The 19,578-nt window shown below is 35.4% G+C and overlaps 1 protein-coding gene and 1 pseudogene across 1 annotated transcript in view; one reads left to right on the top strand and one right to left on the bottom strand.

Annotated features, from left to right (window-relative positions):
• The window catches only part of KCND2 (potassium voltage-gated channel subfamily D member 2), a 506,439-nt gene that overhangs the window by 470,794 nt on the left and 16,067 nt on the right, over window positions 1-19,578 (top strand). The window contains exon 2 of the mRNA XM_037836295.1: window positions 5,645-5,807. Coding sequence (XP_037692223.1) covers window positions 5,645-5,807 — 163 coding nt within the window. The remainder of the gene's footprint in view (window positions 1-5,644; window positions 5,808-19,578) is intronic.
• LOC119534754 lies at window positions 12,703-13,443 on the bottom strand (annotated as a pseudogene).

The following is a 19,578-nucleotide window of genomic DNA, read 5'->3' as shown; positions in this document are numbered from 1 at the left end:
CAGTTGTTTGTCTGAATTTACCAGTTTAACTACAGTTTGGGCATTGATTAAACAGAGCGCATGCCAGACTTCAAAATTTTGCATGAAACTTTTGGATAATATTGTAGATTCAAATCTTCAAGAACCAAAAGTTGAATCTTTTCTGAGGAATTGGTCTTCTACCCAATGTGATCTTTAACATATGGCAAAAGATGTAATTTTAAGCAAGTATTTTTTGCCATATATTTAATTGTACAATATAACACATATACATAGAAATGATAACTTTCCAAGTGTAATTTAACAAGTAGTTAGAAAGCAAATTTCAAAAAATGTTACGGGTTACAGTTCCACAGTTTCAGTTATTTCCCCATTGTGAAATATAACATATATACAAAAAAGGTAGTATCTTTCAAAGTGTGATTTCACAAGTCGTTATATAGGAAATTTCCAAAAATGTTGGGTTACAACGCCATAGTTTCAGGTATTTCCTTATTGTGAAATATAACATATATACAAAAAGATGATAACTTTCAAAGTGTACTTCAACAGACAAGTGGGTAAACAAAATGTAGTATATACATATGATGGAATACTATGCAGCAGTAAGAAGGAACGAGGTCCTGAAACATATGGCAACATGGATGAACCTTGAAGATATAATGTTGAGCGAAATAAGTCAGACACAAAAGGAGAGATATTGTATGTTACCACTTCTATGAACTCCCTGAACAATGTAAAATCAATGTCTTATAATGTAGAATATTGGGGACCTAGTGATAGAAGCCGGTGAGAGGGAATGATAATCTAATATGTTCATATATGTTAATGATGTTGAATTCAAAGGTATAGGAATGGACAGGGATGAAGATTGTTTGTTAATGGGATTATAAGTATCAGAGCTGTGTAGAAGGCAAATAGAATTGGAAGGGGTTGTTTAAAGGCATGCATCCCACAGATCAGCACTATAAATGTAGACAGGTGCTTGCATGATATACTTCTAAGGTATGACACTGGTACAGAGAGTTGACAAGAGAATGGTATATGGGGAAAATCTACCTTTCGCATACAAGGAACCATAATTAATAGGAATACCATACTAGTACCACAAAAATACAAGGGTCAAATAATTAAGGGCTGAAAAGAACTACGTGGTGTTTTGGGTCATGAGAATTGTTTAAAATGGAGAGTGCTGAGGATTGTACAGTAAGTGATGATGATGTGAGATATGGATGGATTATCATGGATACAACATATGCTGTGTGAACTTAGGAACCTCCTACTTTATAAGTCAAGCCCTCGATATTGGGGCTTGCTCTGGTGAAGCTTAAGCAAGCATTTTCAGGCAATTGTGCCAATTTAGAATTAACACTTTTATGTGAATGGCACCTCCATATTATACCTGTTTAACCAATGTGAGGAGAAAGGGGAGCAAGTAAGGTTTGGCAGATGTCCAGGGTGAATAAGGAGCAGAAGGAAAATGGAGTGGCTCCACTGACAACACGGTGAATGTGAGGGAAAAAGGGAAAACTTAGGAGAAGTGGGGGGAAGTAAAAAGAAGAAATTGCGGGGAAAAGCAAAGCTTCCTTTCACTCAAATCTCATCTGCTCATGTCTAGTATGTAAAACTAGTATGATAGCTGTTCTCTCATATTATTCTATACTCTCCTCTGTTTTCTTTTACTTTTTAAGAATTCAGCATTTATTTTATTTGACCTTACAAGGTCTATGTTGTCTTTTAAACGATCTCATTAAATATAGAAGACTCTCGGTATGAAAATAAAACCACATCTCTGCAATGTTGTAGTGTAACTCTTTTGGGGAAACGGATTTTTGAAGACTGCAGACATTGTATTAAATTCTGAAGAAAAACAGAAAGAATGGAATATATAATACTATTTGGCTTAGCATCAATTTAAGAATAAGGAGTTAGAAAAATTGAGGTATATTTTTATATGAAATATAAAGAATAAAATACCAGCAAGTAAACAAAACAAATCTGCTATGATAGAAATAATAATTAAAAGATGGCAGTATTGTAGGCAATAGTTAAACTTTAAATGATAATTTAGCCACTATTTATAATGTCACTTCTCATTATAAAGCTTTATATTCTGCGGTTTTCCTCCACTGAGTTAGTTTCAAAGAGATTGGATTACTGAGGTATATAATGTGATTTTACTTCTTGCTATGAGTTTGAATACTAGGGAAAGATCCTTTGTTAAACAAAGAAAAGCAGCTGGTTTTACTAGAGAGATATTTCCCATCCCCAGCAGGTTTTGTGCCCAATTCCAAGTTTGCAGATAAAATTTCCATTTCCATTTCTCAAGGCCACCCTTAAATGAGAAATGACATGAAAATGGATAATGTAAGACCAGATACAAATCACACTGTGTATTTTTCCTTATTCTCCAACATATTCAAACCACTGAAATGTGCTTAAGATATTGCAAATATCAGCAGATGCCTGATCTTAAAAAAGACAGAGCAGGAAGGAAAGCCAAAAGGGGAAGATATACAGGAGCAAGGGATGTGGAAAGAGGTGGCTGATGCTCATCAGGAATCAGTCAAGGACTCAGCCTAATCACAGGAGCAACCTGGAGAACCTTAGCACCCCTGGCTGACCTGCCCCCCTTGTATTCTCTCACCATCTCCTTCTGATCTCTCTGCATAACAGCAGAGCCTTGGGGACCATCCAAATTTGCTGGAACATGGAAACACTCTCTCTGGCCATGCCCCCAGCAAGGAGCACCTCTTTGCCTCTTCCTCTCCCTACCATAATCATTGTAGTATTGTCCACAGTCACCTCAGGCCTTAGCTATGCTTTCTCAAGTGTGAAGGAATTTTGGATTATAAAACTAATACAGTGGAGGTGAAAAATTAACATAATTTTATTTTATGCAGATTGGCATAGCTTTCTGACATTAAACTAACTACATGTGTCTGTCATCTCCTTTATCTCATGGCATAAAATCAAATCCCCTCTATGTGTTTGTGTTGTGTGTGTGTGTGTGTGTTAACCTTCTCCAGTACCTACTGGATTGTAAAGGAAAAGAAGATATTTATTAAATATGGCTGTGCACTCAATGTGAGCTCTGGCAGATACAGAAATTGGCCCATGTGCATTAATCATTGTATAAAAAGGAACTGATCTTCCAAACCTACTGACATATCCCTATAGTAAGATAGTCCTCAAGCCTTTTTCAGTTTCTTTTAAGATGCATTAGCTTTGACTATTTCCTCACTGACATAATCTTCAGACTATGATTTAGGCTTCCCGGGTGGGGAAAACTACAGAAAGAGGCCCTGTTTCATGTGGAAGTGCATTCCAATTTTTGTGATATTATTTTTTTAAGTTTAAATTAATAGTGTAATTCTGGTGCCAAACATTGTAGGAATTTTAATTACAGTGAATTGGCTAAAGTGCTGACCACTCACAAACACTACAAATAATGAGTAACTGGGCACTTAAAAAAAGACCGGGGCCTGGAATGGGGCCACCAACTGTACACTCATCTGTATATCCTGTCTCCCGTCACTCTCACTGCCCTTTCCTTGGTCAATTCATCTGCAACTTCCCTCTCCATGTTGAGATGTGTATATTTTCCCATGAGCACAATATTAGAGTTCTCATTTCCTAGGCCACCCCTCAAGACATAATGTAGCCTCAAGTTGTTCTTCTAACTCTCCTTAAATCTGGATTCCAATACCTGAGCTCCTCTGAGTCCTGTTTCTATGGGCTAAATCCTCAGAACATTGAGCACCCCAGAGACCTAAGATGAGCAGCGAGTAGTTGGAGCTATACGACTACTGGGTAACTTCTGCAGTATTGTTATCGAAAGACCTCTTCCTCCCTCAAGCCCCACCAGGAATGAACTCTTAGAAGAACTCTTGATCAGTAAAGAAGAGAAAATGTTTATTCAGTATATATGTGTTAAGACTGTACTTTGTGCTAGTGAGACACAAAATAGAACAGGTCCATCTAGATTCTAATGTTGGCCATACTTTATGAGTCAAAAAATAAACAAATACGATAATTTCACAGGTTAATTAGCACCATGAGAATGTGTTCAAATGGAATAATGTTACAGAGAATGACTGGGGGAGAAAATAAGACCACAGTTGTTAATGTGGCCAGAAAAGGAGACAACACAACCTGAATAGTGATGATATGGGGGAAGTGTGCTCAACAGATGCAAGAACAGGAAGGATGGCCATTGAGGCCAGAGGACCAAGAGTTTGGCAGAGGTTGTGTGAAATATAGGTAGGAAATAAATGATGTAAGCCTTTCTAGGCAAAAATGAGGGTTTGGGGTTTATTTTAGTTTCAAGGCCATTAAAGGATTTTGGCAAGGTAGTGACTGCCTGATCTCTGTTTTTAAAACAATGACTCAGACTTCTGTGTGGCATGAATGGTAGAGAAGTAGATGTGGAAAAGAGAGTTCGGGTAAGAAGTTATATGCTTGGCTCTGGCAAGAGAAGATGATGACTTGGAGTATTGTGGTAGAATGAAGATAGAGGAAAGAGACCCATGTAGGATATAATTTGGTCAGAGACAAGACTAGCCAAGAGATGGGATGACTGGAGAGTAGGGTGAAACTTTGATTTTTGATATGAGTAACGGGGTGGTTTTTAGTTCAATTTAATTGGAGGTGGCACACTGTGGGAAAAATACATTTGGTGGGGGGCAGAGGAGGCTAAGGAAAAAAGAACTCCATTTTGGCTAATTTAAGTTTTAATTGGCTCTTAAATATCCAAGTATAGGGATAATTAGACCAGACCATTGGAGATATGAGTCTGATTTTCAAAAAAGACATCAGAGCTGCCAATATCAATTAGGAAATCTGCAGGTTACAAATAATTTAAAGCTATGGGATTGGATGAAATCACCTAAGGAGAGTTTTTACATGGAGAAGATAAAAGGACTCAAGACTGAGCCCTAAATTACTCCAAAATTTAGAAATCAGATAAGGTCAAAGAAGACAGAAAAGGTGGACAAGAAATAGCCAATGAGGTAGGAGAACCATTAAGGGAATTTGCCAACACTGTACTGAAGTCAAGAGCAGAAAGTGTTTCAAGGAGAGAGCAGTCAATCAGTCAAATGCAAATGAAAGATTAAGATTATCATGGAGAAGTGGCCATTGGATTTCATAAGTGCAGGTAAATGGGACATTGATAAGTTTATTTTATAAGTGATTTTATTCTGGTGAGAGAAATGTGATGTACTACTTTCTCTACTTAAATTTTGTAACCAATCCAGTGTTTAAAAAAATTACATGGGAGTGTGTTAGCTAGACTATTAAATACAGCATGGAAATAATGACTAGTAAATAAATATGAAGAGCCATGCCAGGTCATGTAAAGTACATATTGAAGAGCTATACTGTGCCATGTGGCTTAAAATATTTTCCAATCAAAGGGATTTCTAAATGTTAATTTCTGCAAGGTTGAAAGATAATTTTTATATTCAGATCATTGTAATGTCTGACTTATTAAAATTTGAAGTCGTGTATATTGTTGTCATAAAGGTAAATAGATATGTTCAAAAAATTAGTTAACTTAAAGCAAAAAAAAGAAAGAAAGAAAAGAAAAGAAATTATTGTTAACAGGTAGAAATATCTTTCTGTGACTTAGAATAATATATATATTTTTTTCTCTCTGTGCCAGGTATGGTGACATGGTACCAAAAACCATAGCTGGGAAGATTTTTGGTTCCATCTGTTCACTGAGTGGGGTCTTGGTCATTGCTCTACCTGTACCAGTGATCGTGTCCAACTTCAGTCGGATCTACCACCAAAATCAACGAGCAGACAAACGGAGGGCCCAAAAGGTATGTATTCAACTCTGCACAACCCCTTTCTGACAATACCTACTTTAGTGATTCTGCTTTAGTTGGTAGTTATATCAGTCAGAACAAAGTGAGTATACTACAGCAAAAATATGTCTTAAATTCTCAGTGGCCTAAAACAACAAGGAATATTTCCTAATCATGCTATAGGTCCATTACTGTTCCTGTGATAGACGCTCCATCTTCTAAACCTACTTCTGCCCTCATTCAAGTTGTGGTAGAAGGACATTGAAGCTTCCTCCTGAAAGTGGCCCAAGTCATTTTGATCTCAGTTGCATTAGACTAAGGAGGTCATATGGCCAGGTCTGACTTCAAAGGGGGGAATCCTACTATGTGGCCAGAAGCATAAAGTGAGAAACATTTGGTGAACAGCACTAATAACAGTAGTAAAATCAAAAATAGATTCTTGGCAAGTTTCATTAGAATCATGTTTCTAGATCTGATTTATTTTGCCTATGTCCATCAGGGGTCAAGGTGTTTCTAGTCAATGAGGACTGTTGGAGGGCGCTAAAATGTGTCTCAGATATTTTACATAGGTGACACAGGAAGTAGGAGAAGTCAGATTGTTTGTAGCTGAATTTTACTCCTGGCCCAGGAATCCACTGTTTCTCTGAACTCTAACCAGTTAATTAAAACAAACATCTGTAAAATGGGGAAAAGAATACCTACCTCACAGTAAAGACTAAGATTAAATGCAAATATATGTCTATATTAATTCCTCAAGAATAGAGCCTGATGCATAATATTGACAATATTTAATACTTAATCATAGCTTACTATGTTCCAGACATTGATCTAACATTTTCCAAAATAATTCATATATTCTTCACAACAGCTCAAGGAATTAGTTACCATTATTACTCCCATTTTATGAATGTGAATCCTAAGATAATCAGAAATTGAGCAATTATAAGCCTACATAGCCCCAAGTAGAAAAACTATTGTTCAGCCAAGCCAGTCTGGCTCCTAGGTTCACACATTTACACATTATGACAGGCTGACTCTCTGAAACACACACGATTTATTAGCACACTTTCCTTCCCCATTCTTTGTCAAAATAACCACCTTGAGAAGCAAGGCACTTGTTCCTTAGATCTAATTTTGGAAATCTTTATTGTAGTTTTCTAAAGTTTATGAGGCAATATTCCCAGTAGTCTTCATGGTCACTACATCTTTGTCCTTTAAAGATGAATTCCTTTTTCTTCTATTAGAGAAGTTACCGGTTTACAGAAAAATCATGCAGAAAATACAGAGTTCCCATTTACCCTCCACACATGCAGATTTCCCTATTATTAACACTTTGCCTTAAAGTAGAGCCTTTGTTACAATTCATAAAATAATATTATTATAATTTTACTATTAACTCTAGTCCATAATTTATGTGAGGGTTCACTGTATTATATGGTATTATGTTTTGGTTCCTTTTATTTTTATTCTAATAACATGCGTAAACCCTAAAATTTCCCCTTTCAATTACATTCAAATGTATAATTCACTGCTGTTAATTGCATTCACAATGTTGTACTACCTTCACCTCCATCCATTACCAGAGTTTTTCCATTATCCTAAACAGAAACTTTACCCCAATTAAGCATTAACACCACATTCCCAACCCCCACTTCAGCACTTGGCAACCTGTATTCTAGTTTCTGATTCTATGAATTTGCTTATGCTAATTAATGCCTATCAATGAGATCATGCAAAATTTGTTTTTTTCTGTCTGGCTTATTTCACTCAGCATGATTTCTTCAGGGTTTATCCCATGCTGTTGATTGTATCAAAATGTCATTCCTTTTTAGAACTGAATGATATTTCCTTGTATGTATATACCACATTTTGTTTATCTGTTCATTAGTTGATGGACACTTGGGGGCTTCCATCTTTTGGCAATTGTGAATAATGCCGTTCTGAGCACTGACATGCAGACATCTTTTCGAGTTCCTGCTTTCAATTCTTTTGAGTATATATCTAGAAGTGAAGGTAATTCTATACTTAACTATCGAGAAATCGCCAAACTGTTTTCCACAGCGGCTGCAGTACTATAAATTCCCAAAATAAAAGATGAATGTATGTTCCTGTATGTCCACAACCATTCCAACAGTTGATATTTTCCGTTTTTAAATAATAGCCTTTCTAGTGGCTATGAAATGGTATCGTGTTATGGTTTTGATTTGCATTCCTTAATAGCTAATGGTGTTGAGCATTTTATCATGTGCTTTTTGGTCATTTGTGTATCTTCTTTGGAGATAGGTCTGCTTAAGACTTTTGCCAGTGTTTTAAGTGGGTTGCTTGTCTTTGTTGTTGTAGGATTTTTGTATGTATTCTGGCTATTAAACCTTTATCAGATATTTGGTTTCCAAATATTTTCTACCATTATGTAGATTGTGTTTTTACTTTCATAATGAAGTCCTTGGATGCACAAAAGTTTTTATTTTGATGAAGTCCCACTTATCTGTTTTGTCCTTTATTGCTTGTGCTTTTGGTATAAACTCTAGGAAGTCGTTGCCTAACACAAGATCCTGAAGACACTTCTCAATGTTTTCTTCTAGTAGTTGTATGTTTGGTCCTTATATTTAGGACTGTGTTCCATTTTGAGTTAATTTTTGTAGATGGCGTGAGTTAGATCCACCTTCATTGTTTTGCATATGGATAGCCAGGTTTCACTGTGACATTGTTGAAGAAACTATTCTTTACCCATTGTATCCACTTGATACCTGAGGGTTTATTTCTGAGCTAATCTATTCCATTGGTCTATGTTTCTGTCCTTGCACCAGTACCATGCTGTTCTGATTACTGTCACTTTGTAATAAGTATAAAAATTGGGGAAAGTGAGTCCTGTAACGCTCTTCTTTTTCAATATGATTTTGGCTATGTGGGGCCCCTTATCTTTCCATACAAATTTGATGGTTGATTTTTCCACTTCTGTACCAAAAGCTTTGGGAATTTTGTTTGAGATTGTATTCAATCTGTAAATCACTTTGGGTAGAATTGACATCTTAACAATATCTATTCTTATAATTTATGAATACGAATGCATTTCAATTTATTTAGGACTTTGATTTCTTTTAGCAGTGTTTTCTAGTTTTCACATACAAGCCCTTTAAGTCCTTGGTTAAATTTATTCCTAGATATTTGATTCTTATAGTTGCTATTGTAAATGGAATTTTTTCTTGAATTCTTCTTCTGATTGTTCATTAGCAGTGTATTGAAACACTGATTTTTACCTGTGGACCTTATACACCACTTATTTGCTGATTTGTTTATTACCTCTAGAAAATTTTTTTGGAATTTTCAGGATTTGCTATATATAGGATCATGTAATCTGCAAAGAAGGAAAGTTTTACTTCTTCCTTTCTAATTTGGATACCTTTTATTTCTTTTTTGCCTAATTGCTCACATTAGAACTTCCAATACAATGTTGAATAACAGTGGTGACAGTAGGTATCCTTGAGTTGTTCCTGAACTTAGAGGGAGAGCTTTAAGCCTTTCACTATTGAATATGATGTTATCTGTGGGTTTTTCATATATGCCCCTTATTGTGTTGAAGAACTTTGCTTCTATTCCTAGTTTTCTAGTTGTTTTTATCAAGAAGGGCTGCTGGATTTTGTCAAATGCCTTTTTCTGAGTCAATTGAGATGATCACATGGTTTTTTTTCCTTCATTCTATTAATGTGGTGTATTACATTAATTGATTGTTTTGTTAACCATCCTTGAATACCTGAGATAAACCCCACTTGATCATGGTGTATGCTTCTTTTAATGTCCTGTTGGATTTGATTTGCTAGTATTTTTTGAGCATTTTTGCATATATATTCATAAGGAAATTAGTCTGTATTTTTCTTTATTGTGGTATCTTTATTTGACTTTGGTATGAGTATGATGTTGGCCTCATAGGATAAGTTAAGAAGTGTTCCCACCTTTTCTATTGTTCAGAAGAGTCTGAGCAGGATTGGTCTTAATTCTTCTAGGAATGTTTGATAAAACTTACTCAGTAAAGCAGTCTGGAACTGGGCTTCTCTCTGTTAGGAGGTTTTTATTTACTAACTCAATATCGCTACTTATTATTGGTCTATTGAGATCTTCTATTTCTTCTTGAGTCAAGGTAGGTAGTTCGTGTGTTTCTAGGAATTTATCCATTTCATCCAGGCTATCTAATTTGTTGGTGTACCACTGTTCATAGTATCCTCTTATAATCCTTTTTATTCTATGGAATTGGTAATAATACCCCGTTTCATTTTTTATTTAGTTATTCACATCTTCTCTCCTTTTTTTCTTTGTCATTCTAGGTAAAGGTTTGTTGGTTTTATTCATGTTATCCAAGAACCATCTTTTGTTTTCACTGTTTCTTTCTATTGCTTTTTAATTCTCTATTTCATTTACCCCCTGTTCTGGTAACTTTGTGACCAAATACAGCCCCCTTTTACAGTCCTTCCTTCTACTCACTTCGGGTTTAGTTTGTTCATCTTTTTATAGCTCCTTCAGTTCTGAAGTTAGGTCTCTGATTTCAGTTCTTTCTTCTTTTTCAATGTACGCATTTAGAGCTAAAAATTTCCCTATCCAAAAAGTTTTCTATGTTATATTTTCATTTTCTTTTGCCTAAAGATATTCCCTAATTTCCCTTGTGATTTCCTCTTTGACCCATTGGTTGTTTAAGAGGGGGTTTAATTTCCACATATTTGTGGATTTTCTAGTTCTCCCTCTGATACAAATTTCTAGCTTCACTCCATTGTGGCCAGAGAAGATACATTGTGTGATTTCAATATTTTTTAATTTATTGAGACTTGTTTTGTGACCTAGCATAAGGTCTCTCCTAGGTAATGATCCATGTGAACTAGAGAAGAATATGTTTTCTGCTGCTGTTGGGCAAAGTGTTCTATATATGTCTGTTAGTTCTAGTTGGTTTATAATATTTTTCAAGTCTTCTATTTTCTTATTAATCTTCTGTCTAGATGTTTTATCCACTACTGAAAGTGGTATATTGGTGTCTCCTGCTATTAATGTAGAAGCATCTATTTTTCCCTTCAAATACATCAATCTTTACTTTATATATTTTGAAGCTCTACCATTAGATACATATATATTTATAATGGTTGTGTTTTCTTGTTGAATTGACCCCTGTATCATTATATAGTGACCTTATTTGTCCCTTGTAACAAATTTTGACTTAAAGTCTATTTCATCTGATACAGCTACCCTGCTTTCTTCTGGTTACTATTTGCGTGATATGCATTTTTCCATCCTTTCACTTTCCACCTCTTTGTTTCTTTTAATTTAAGGTGAGTCTCTTATAAATAGCATATAATTATACATTTTTATGTATTCTGCCAATCTCTGCCTTTGGACTAGAGATTTTAGTCCATTTACATTTAAAGTAACTACTGGTAATGCAGGATTTTCTTCTGCTATTTTGCCATTTTGTCTTTGCAAGTCTTATATGTTTTTTTGCCACTCAATTCTTCCATTAATGCCTACTGGCACATTTATTTGATTTTTGTATTGCACCATTTTTAGTTCCTTCCTGTTTCTTTCTGTTTATAATTTTCTTTTATTTTTTGTGGCTACCATGGGGCTAAAATTTAACATCATAAATTTATAACAATCATGTTTGATTTGATACCAACTTAGCTGCAATCAAATATATATATATATGTATATATATAGACTGTTTGTTCCCCCAACCTTTCTGTTGTACTTATTACAAATTATATCTGTATATATTGTGTCCAAAACCATAGATTTATAATTACTTTTTATACAATTGATTTTTTTTTCTTTTTTTTTAGAATCAGTACAAAGCAAAAAGTGGAATTAACACCAAGAGAGAAAAAAACAAAAAACAAAAAACCAATACAATAGTTACTGACATTTATAATTACCCATATGGTTACCTTTTCTGGAAGTTTTTATTTCTTTATGCTGCTTTGATCCACTGTTTAGTGTCTTTTCCTTTCAGACTGAAGAACTTCCATTAGCATTGCTTGTAGAGCAGGTCTAGTAGTGATGAAGTCCCTCAGCTTTTTTTTTTTTTTTTAATTTGGGATTGAATTACACTTTTCTTCATTTTTTTTCACAAATAACTTATTTTTAATAAAATACACCATGTTTTTAACATGAGCTAAACAATCTAAACCTTTTAGATATTAGGTAGTGCAGGTAGAGGGGAATATTTGATTCAATAAAATGAGCATTAATGAAAAACAGATTCTAATCTAAACTTTCGTAATGAAAATTCATGAATCTGGATTCACTGTATGTCTTGTAAGTCTATCATTTAAACAAGATCAACCTAGAGGAAACAAAAACTTCCAAACTCAGGAAAAAAACTTAGTTTTAAAATTTGTGAAGTTTTTACAATTTAGGAAAAACACTTGGTTCCATATAAGTTAGTGCATTTAACTAAACTTTTAAATTTGTTTCTCTTACATATAAAATTATTATATAAGGAGACAAAATGTGAAATGGGGTCCATGAGGGGTGTTTATAGTAAAATTATTATTTTATATATCTTCTTAGATTACTTTCTTTTTATCTTGCACCTTATTAAAGTATTATACTCAATGTCAATTTTTCTACATCTCTTATATTTCTTTGTTATGCATTGCCCTTATCTTTGAAATGTTAATTATACAAGTAATACATGCTGATGGTAAAAATTTTTACAATCTGTAAGTAAAAAAGAGAGTCTACTTTAACGCCTAATTACACTCTCCTCTCCAAAGGTAGTCACTTTAACATTTTAGAATGTGCTTGTCTCTAAAAAGTTATATGCATTTTTTAACAAAGATCTGTGATGTGATTGTGAATGATTTTTTGAGTTATTCATTATATTTTCATGCCTCAGCATAATCTTCCAGTTGCTCAAAAACAAGTTGATGTGCTAGATTTTGTCTGTAAATAGATACAACTTTTCAAATATGTAGTCAATTCCCCAACTTTTATGTGGTTCTTCAAAAGCATCAACCTTCTCAAGGCAATTAATATCACATTTTGTGCCAAACAATCTGTTAATTTCAGTGTCTGGAATATCAGATGGTGGGCCTGCATGTTTAACTGGATCATAAGGAACAACAGATGCGAGGTAGTGGAACCCTTTTCTTGTTAGTGACAACATTCTATCAACATAGTGTTCTCAATCACCTGGATTAATAGCAACTAAGGCTCCTCTATCCCAAATCCTGTCAAATTTGCCAATATTTACTCTGGAAAGATCAAAAATGCTGTAACAGTACAATGAAATGTTCTCTGAAAAACTCTTAAATACTTTGACTCCAGGAATTTCAGCAATTGGTTCTTCTGAGTAAGGAAGATTCTGCTCTGTAAAAAATTCTCGAATCCCAAGTTCACTGATCTCCACACCAGCTACGCTGTGTCTCAGGTCTGCAAACCATCTCATCTCAACTTCTTTTCCACAAAGAGGAAAAAATATCCTGTGTCCACTCTTGCTATTAAGAAAAGTATCCAAATGCTTCTTTAGTAAGTGATGTCCTTGTTCTTGATGAAATGCAATGTTGCAGCTCACCCACTTTTCTTGCCAGTCTTCCAGAGTTAGTATTTGGTTTTTCTTTACTTCATTATCAGGATACTCTTTAATTTTGAGTAAAGTTCTTGTATCATTCATAGTTTTGTAGACACCTCTGCCTCACAAACAGATATCTCCAATGGCTCTTCAGTCGCCCACTGCCTGCCACTCTCCTTCATTTTTGAAAGAAAGTCTCACCAGATATAAAATACTAGGTTGACAATTGTTTCCTTTCAGCACTTTCAATATTTTGTCCCACTGCCTCCTTGCTTCCATGGTTTCTGATGGGAAATCAGCATTAAATCATGTTGGGATTTCCTTATATATATATGTCTTCTTGCTTTTCCCTTGCAGCTTTCAGGACTCCTTTCTTGTCCTTGGCATAGAACAGTTTGGTTACTATGTTTCTGGGCATGGTTCTCTTTGAATTTATCATGTTTTGGGTTCATATTCAGGTCTTTTGCTAAATTTGAGAAATTCTGCCACTATTTCTTTTTTCTTTTCTTTTTTCTTTGCACTCCTTTGTCTTTTGATTTTTATTCTAGTATGCCAGTTTGGATATATTATGTCCCCCAGAAAATCCATGTTCTTTAATGCAATACTGTGGGTCCAGGCTTATTAGTCTTGATTAGGGTGTGACTTTTGAATGAGTGTTTCCATGGAGATGTGAGTCACGCAACTGTGGGAGAGATCTTTTGACTAGATCATTTCCATGTAAGTGTTGCCCTGCCCATTCAGGGTGGATCTTGATCAGGTCACTGGAGTCTTTTAAGAGAAGCTAAGAGCTGACACAAACCCAGATGCTTGGAGATGTTTGGAGACGTTATTCCAGAATTTGCTCCAGAGAAGATAAGAGAGGACCTCCAGATGCTTAGATGCACAGGAGCTGAAGAAGCTAAGAGAGTCAAGCTCAGAGACATTTTGTAGAAAGCCATTTTGAAACCAGAACCCAGGAGCAAAGAATGAGCAGACGCCAGCCACATGCTTTCACAGCTAACAGAGGAGTTCCAAATGCCATTGGCCTTTCTTCAGTGAAGATATCCTCTTGTTGATGCCTAAGTTTGGACACTTCTATGGCCACAGAACTCTTAATTTGTAACCAAATAAACCCCTTTTATAAAAGCCAAACCATTTCTGGTATTTTGCATAATGGCAGCTTTAGCAAACTGGAACATTTAGGAACATATTACAACCTAAAAGTTCCTCCTTTAACCATGTTCACAAATATAACTCAGTGCTGTTAATTACATATGCAATAATGTGCCATCATCACCACCAATCATTTCCAAAACTTTACAATCAACTTAAATAGAAATTCTTTACAAATTAAGCATTAACTCTCCATTCTCTACCCTCAACCCAGCCCTTGGTAACCAATATTCTAGATTCTAACTCTATGAGTTTGCCTTCTTGAACTATTTCTTATAATGAGATCATACAAAATTTGTCCTTTTGCTTCTGTTTTATTTCACTCTACATAATGTCCTTGTTGTCACATGTATGAGATCTTCATTCCTTTTTTATGGCTAAATAATATTCCATTGTATGTATATATCACATTTTGTTTATCCATTCATTGTTTGATGGACACTTGGGTCACTTCCATCTTTGGGCAATTGTGAACAATGCTGCTATGAACATCAGTATGTAAATATCTGTTTGAGTTCCTACTTTCAGTTCTTTTGGGTATACATCTAGTAGTGGGATTGACAGGTCATATGGTAATTTTATACTTAGCTTTTTTGAGAAGCTGCCAAACTGTCTTCTAAAGCAGTTGTACCATTGTATGTTCCCACCAGCAATGAATGAGTGTTCCTATTTCTCCACATCCTCTCCAAAACTTGTAATTTTCTGTTTGGAGAAATGTCTATTCAAGTTTTTGGCCATTTTTTAATTGGGTTGTGTGCCAGTTTGAATGTATTATGTCCTCCAAAATGCCACTGTCTTTGATGCAATCTTGTGTGGGCAGAAGTATTAGTGTTGATTAGGTTGTAATTCTTTGATTGAGTGTTTCCATGGAGATATGACCCCCCAAATGCAGGTGATGACTCTGATTAGATAATTTCCTTGGAGGTGTGGCCCTGCCCTTTCAGTGTGGGCCTTGATTAGTTTACTGGATCACTATATAAGCTCAGACAGAAGGAGCACACTAGCTGCAGCAGAGAGAGACATTTTGAAGACGGCTTTTGGAAGCTGACACTGACATTTTGGAGAAAGTCATTTTGAAATGCAACCTGGGGCAAGCAGATGCCAGCCACGTGCCTTCCCAGCTAACAGAGGTTTTCCGGACACCATTGGCCATCCTCCAGTGAAGGTACCGGATTGTTGATGACTTACCTTGGACAATTTATGGCCTTAAGATTATAACTGTGTAACCAAATAAACCCCCTTTATAAAAGCAGATCCATTTCTGGTGTTTTGCAAATGGCAGCATTAGCAAACTGGAACAGGTTGTTTGTCTTTTTATTGTTGAGTTGTAGGATTTATTTATTCTGAATATTAAACCCTTATTGGATATTTGGTGTCTGAGTATTTTCTCCCATTGAGTAGGTTGTCTTTGCACTTTCATGATCAAGTCCTTTGGTAAACAAAAGTCTTTAATTTTGACAAAATCTCATTTATCTATTTTTTTATTTTGTTCCTTATGTTTTGGCTGTAAAGTCTAAGAAATTGTTGGCTAACACAAGATCCTGAAAATGCTTCCCTACATTTTCTTCCAGGAGTTTTATAGCCCTGGTTCTTATATTTAGGTCTTGATTACTTTTGAGTAAATTTTTTGATATGATGTGAGATACAGGTCCTCTTTCATTCTTTTGCATATGGATATCCAGCACCATTTGTTGAAGAGACTATTCTTTGCCCATTGAGTGAATGCGTAAACTTGTCAAAAATCAATTGGCAGTAGATGCACCAGTCTGTTTCTGAACTTTCAATTTTATTCCATTGGCCAATATTTCTATCCTTGTGCCAACACATGCCATTTTTACCATTGTGGCTTTTTAATGAGCTTTCATCTCAGAAAGTGTGAGCCCTCTGACTTTGTTCTTTTTCAAGATTTTCTTTCTGTCATTATTTCTTTGAATATTCTTTCTGCTCCTTTCTCTTTCTCCTTCTGAGACTCCCATAATGTGTATGTTTATGTGCTTGATGGTGTCCAAAAGATTTCTTAGGGTCTGTATATTTTTTTTTTTTTTTTTTTGCTTTCTGCTCCTCAACCTGAATCATTTCAACTGTCTTCTCTTCAACATCATTGATTCTTTCTTCTGCATACTCCAATCTGCTATTGAAGCCCTCTAGGAAGTTTTTCTTTTCAGTTACTGTGTTCTTCACCTCTAGGATGTCTGTTTGTTTCCTTTCTTTAAAAATTCTATCCCTTTTGAGAATCTCAAAAAGTTCATTCATTGTTTTTCTGATATCCTTTAATTCTTTCTCTGTGTTTTCCTTTATCTCCTTGAGTATATGAGTATCATTGTTTAAAATCTTTGTCTGATATTTCCAACATCTTGTCTTCATTTTGATTTCTGGATTTTTGTCTTGCTCTTTTGGACAGACCATTATTTCTTGTTTCTTTCTTTACAGACCATTATTTCTTGTTTCTTTCTTTACTTTTTTTCTTTCTTTCTTTCTTTCTTTTTTTTTTTTTTTTTTGGTGTGGTCTTGTAATTTTTGTCACACACTATAAATTTTAATATTTTAGATTGTTATCTCTGAGATTTTGTTCCTAACCAGCTAGTGATATGACAGAAATTCTCTTGAATGCCCAGAGATAAGAGAAACAAACCAATGCAAAAAGACTTTTCAGTCTTTGCAAATTGGTTCTGTATTGGCTGGTGCTCTCCTTCAGAGTCTGGTCCTCCTATCAAGAAGATCAGCCCAAGGTGAAAGGGAAATACAGAGTCCTCTCTGTCTTTTCTGAGCCTGCTTCCTGTCCTGGCCTTGTGCATACTTGTAGCCTTAGGAATTCATCCACTTACAGGATTCCAAGGCTCCTTCTACTCCAGTTAAATAGACTTTCCCCTGCCCAGGTTGTTCTATTGTTTTTCTTAAAGCAGGTAATACTTTGCTCCAGGCCACTTTGACAGTTTAATTGCTTTACCTGTCAACAAGCTGTTTTTGCCTGCAGGGCAAATTCTGGGAAGGTGAGACAGAAATGTTTCCTGGCTCATTCTTTCTGGCTGTCACCTGATAGACTGTCACTGATAGGCAGGCACCCTAGTATCCACTTAGGGGTTACTCTGCTCCCACTGGAACATGGCTGAGAATGCACAGTGGGAGTGCAGGCTGGTCCCATACCATGTCCAGAGGGATTGGGAGAAGAGCCAACAAGGGCACCACAAGCTTCTCCTACCATTTTTAAAGCTGCATTTTCTTTATTCAGCTCCCATCCAATTACTATAACCCTTGAACTATTTCCAGAAGTTTTGAGGAAGATTGCTCTGCCCGTTTTTACCAGCTGTTCAAAAATTTTGTGGTTGAATGGTACCCTGAAGCATCTTACACCACCTTCTTATGCTATCAGAAGCCTAGATTCTTTAAAAAAAAAAAAAATCCTCAAACCATTCCTAGAAATGGCACTCAACTAGGTAATATGGTATAACTATAAACTATCACTGTAACCTAGAAGTTAGGATTTAATAAATGATCATGATTACTGAATCATTATATAAATATTTCTTTTTACTTTCTTGTGTAGTAGACTAGCCAGAGAGAAATACATGAAATTACTGAACTGTAACCTAGCTGCCTTGATCGTTGATAATGATTGTATAACCATATAGCCTTTATCTTGTGACTATAAAAACTTTGTGGCTGGCCCCCATTTGTACCTCCAATCCTGTCTTCCATCATTAGAGACTTATGATCACAAAAGACAGCCCCTAATGTTTATTAATGAAGGAAGTTCAGTCAGCCCGGAACTAACCCATTCCAATTCCTAAACTATCTTGCTAGACATAGTTGGATCTAAACAAAATTGGCCCACCTGACATGTGCAGTAGCTTAACCGTTAACTGTAAGTGGCCTATACCTCATTATAATACTAAAAATCATGACTATTATCCTATTAAAGCCACCATTTTCTTACATATGTTCTGTGACTAAGCATGTAATCAATCTGTGCATGTGCAATAATTAGATCATCTCTGTCATCTAGAGCCATTGTACTCATTAGCCTAAAACCTGCCCATCTTTTGATACTATAAACTATCAGAGTTCATGCAGTTCAGGGAGACAGATTCTCAATAAACTCTCTTTGAATCTCTGGTGTCCCAGGAACTGGTCATTTGAGTGCATCAGCCAGAGAACCCACCACTTTAAATCACTATCATCATGTCATATTTTTGTGCAGTTCATAACTGGCTTTGTAGGTAATTCCAGTACAGGATTTTAAATATCTTTTTGACCTATAGCAGCCTCTTTAGTAAACTATAACATTTCATAAAGTAATTCTTTTAAGTGCACAGTTGTTCAGATATGTGAACATTGACTTTTTTACAGCTCATATATTATATTGTAATGCCGTGTATTGTCCAGAGAACGCTGGTTGTCAGAGCTTTGTAGCTGTTTGCTTTACAGAACCTCCACCTTTGGATGAATACTTAGTCTTTAGTTATTGTACAGAATAGTCACAATAGTCTAGTTAAAATGATTACATAGAACTGAAAATCCAACAATCAAGGAGGGTTAGAATACTGCACCTCTGGGCAGTCACAGTCTCAAACAGGGCACACAACTGAGCAAATAGAGCTGGAAGGATTTCAGCCATGGCTGGCCCCCCAGCCTGGGCACTCATGTACCACAACTGTGCACAAGCTACAGTCCTTCTATTGGACACACACTTACATTGTTTAAAATAACAGAAATCCTACAAAAAATGCTTAGTTTCCACCTCCCATCCATCTCTGTTCTAGAATTTCTAAGCTACCTATTTGAAAACAATAAGTACAAATCTGATTGTTAACTAAACTTATCCCAAAAATATCTGTATTTTTTTCAAACTCTTATCATTTATAGCAAACAAATCATTATAGACAATCTTAGGATATTTTAGAAGCTTTTTTGCCTAAATAAATTTAGAATGCAAAACTAAATAAATGAGATGTTGTAAAAGTACACTAAATTGCAAAATATATCTTGCAATGCTTTTTGTTGTCTTTAAAACATCTGTTATTTTCTAAATTTCTGCCATAATGTAATATATTTTGCATATCATGACCACTTGAAAAGTGTGCTTAG

Source organism: Choloepus didactylus, chromosome 5 (assembly GCF_015220235.1).
Source record: "Choloepus didactylus isolate mChoDid1 chromosome 5, mChoDid1.pri, whole genome shotgun sequence".
Classification (NCBI taxonomy): domain Eukaryota; kingdom Metazoa; phylum Chordata; class Mammalia; order Pilosa; family Megalonychidae; genus Choloepus; species Choloepus didactylus.
This window is presented reverse-complemented; position numbering and strand designations above follow the sequence as displayed.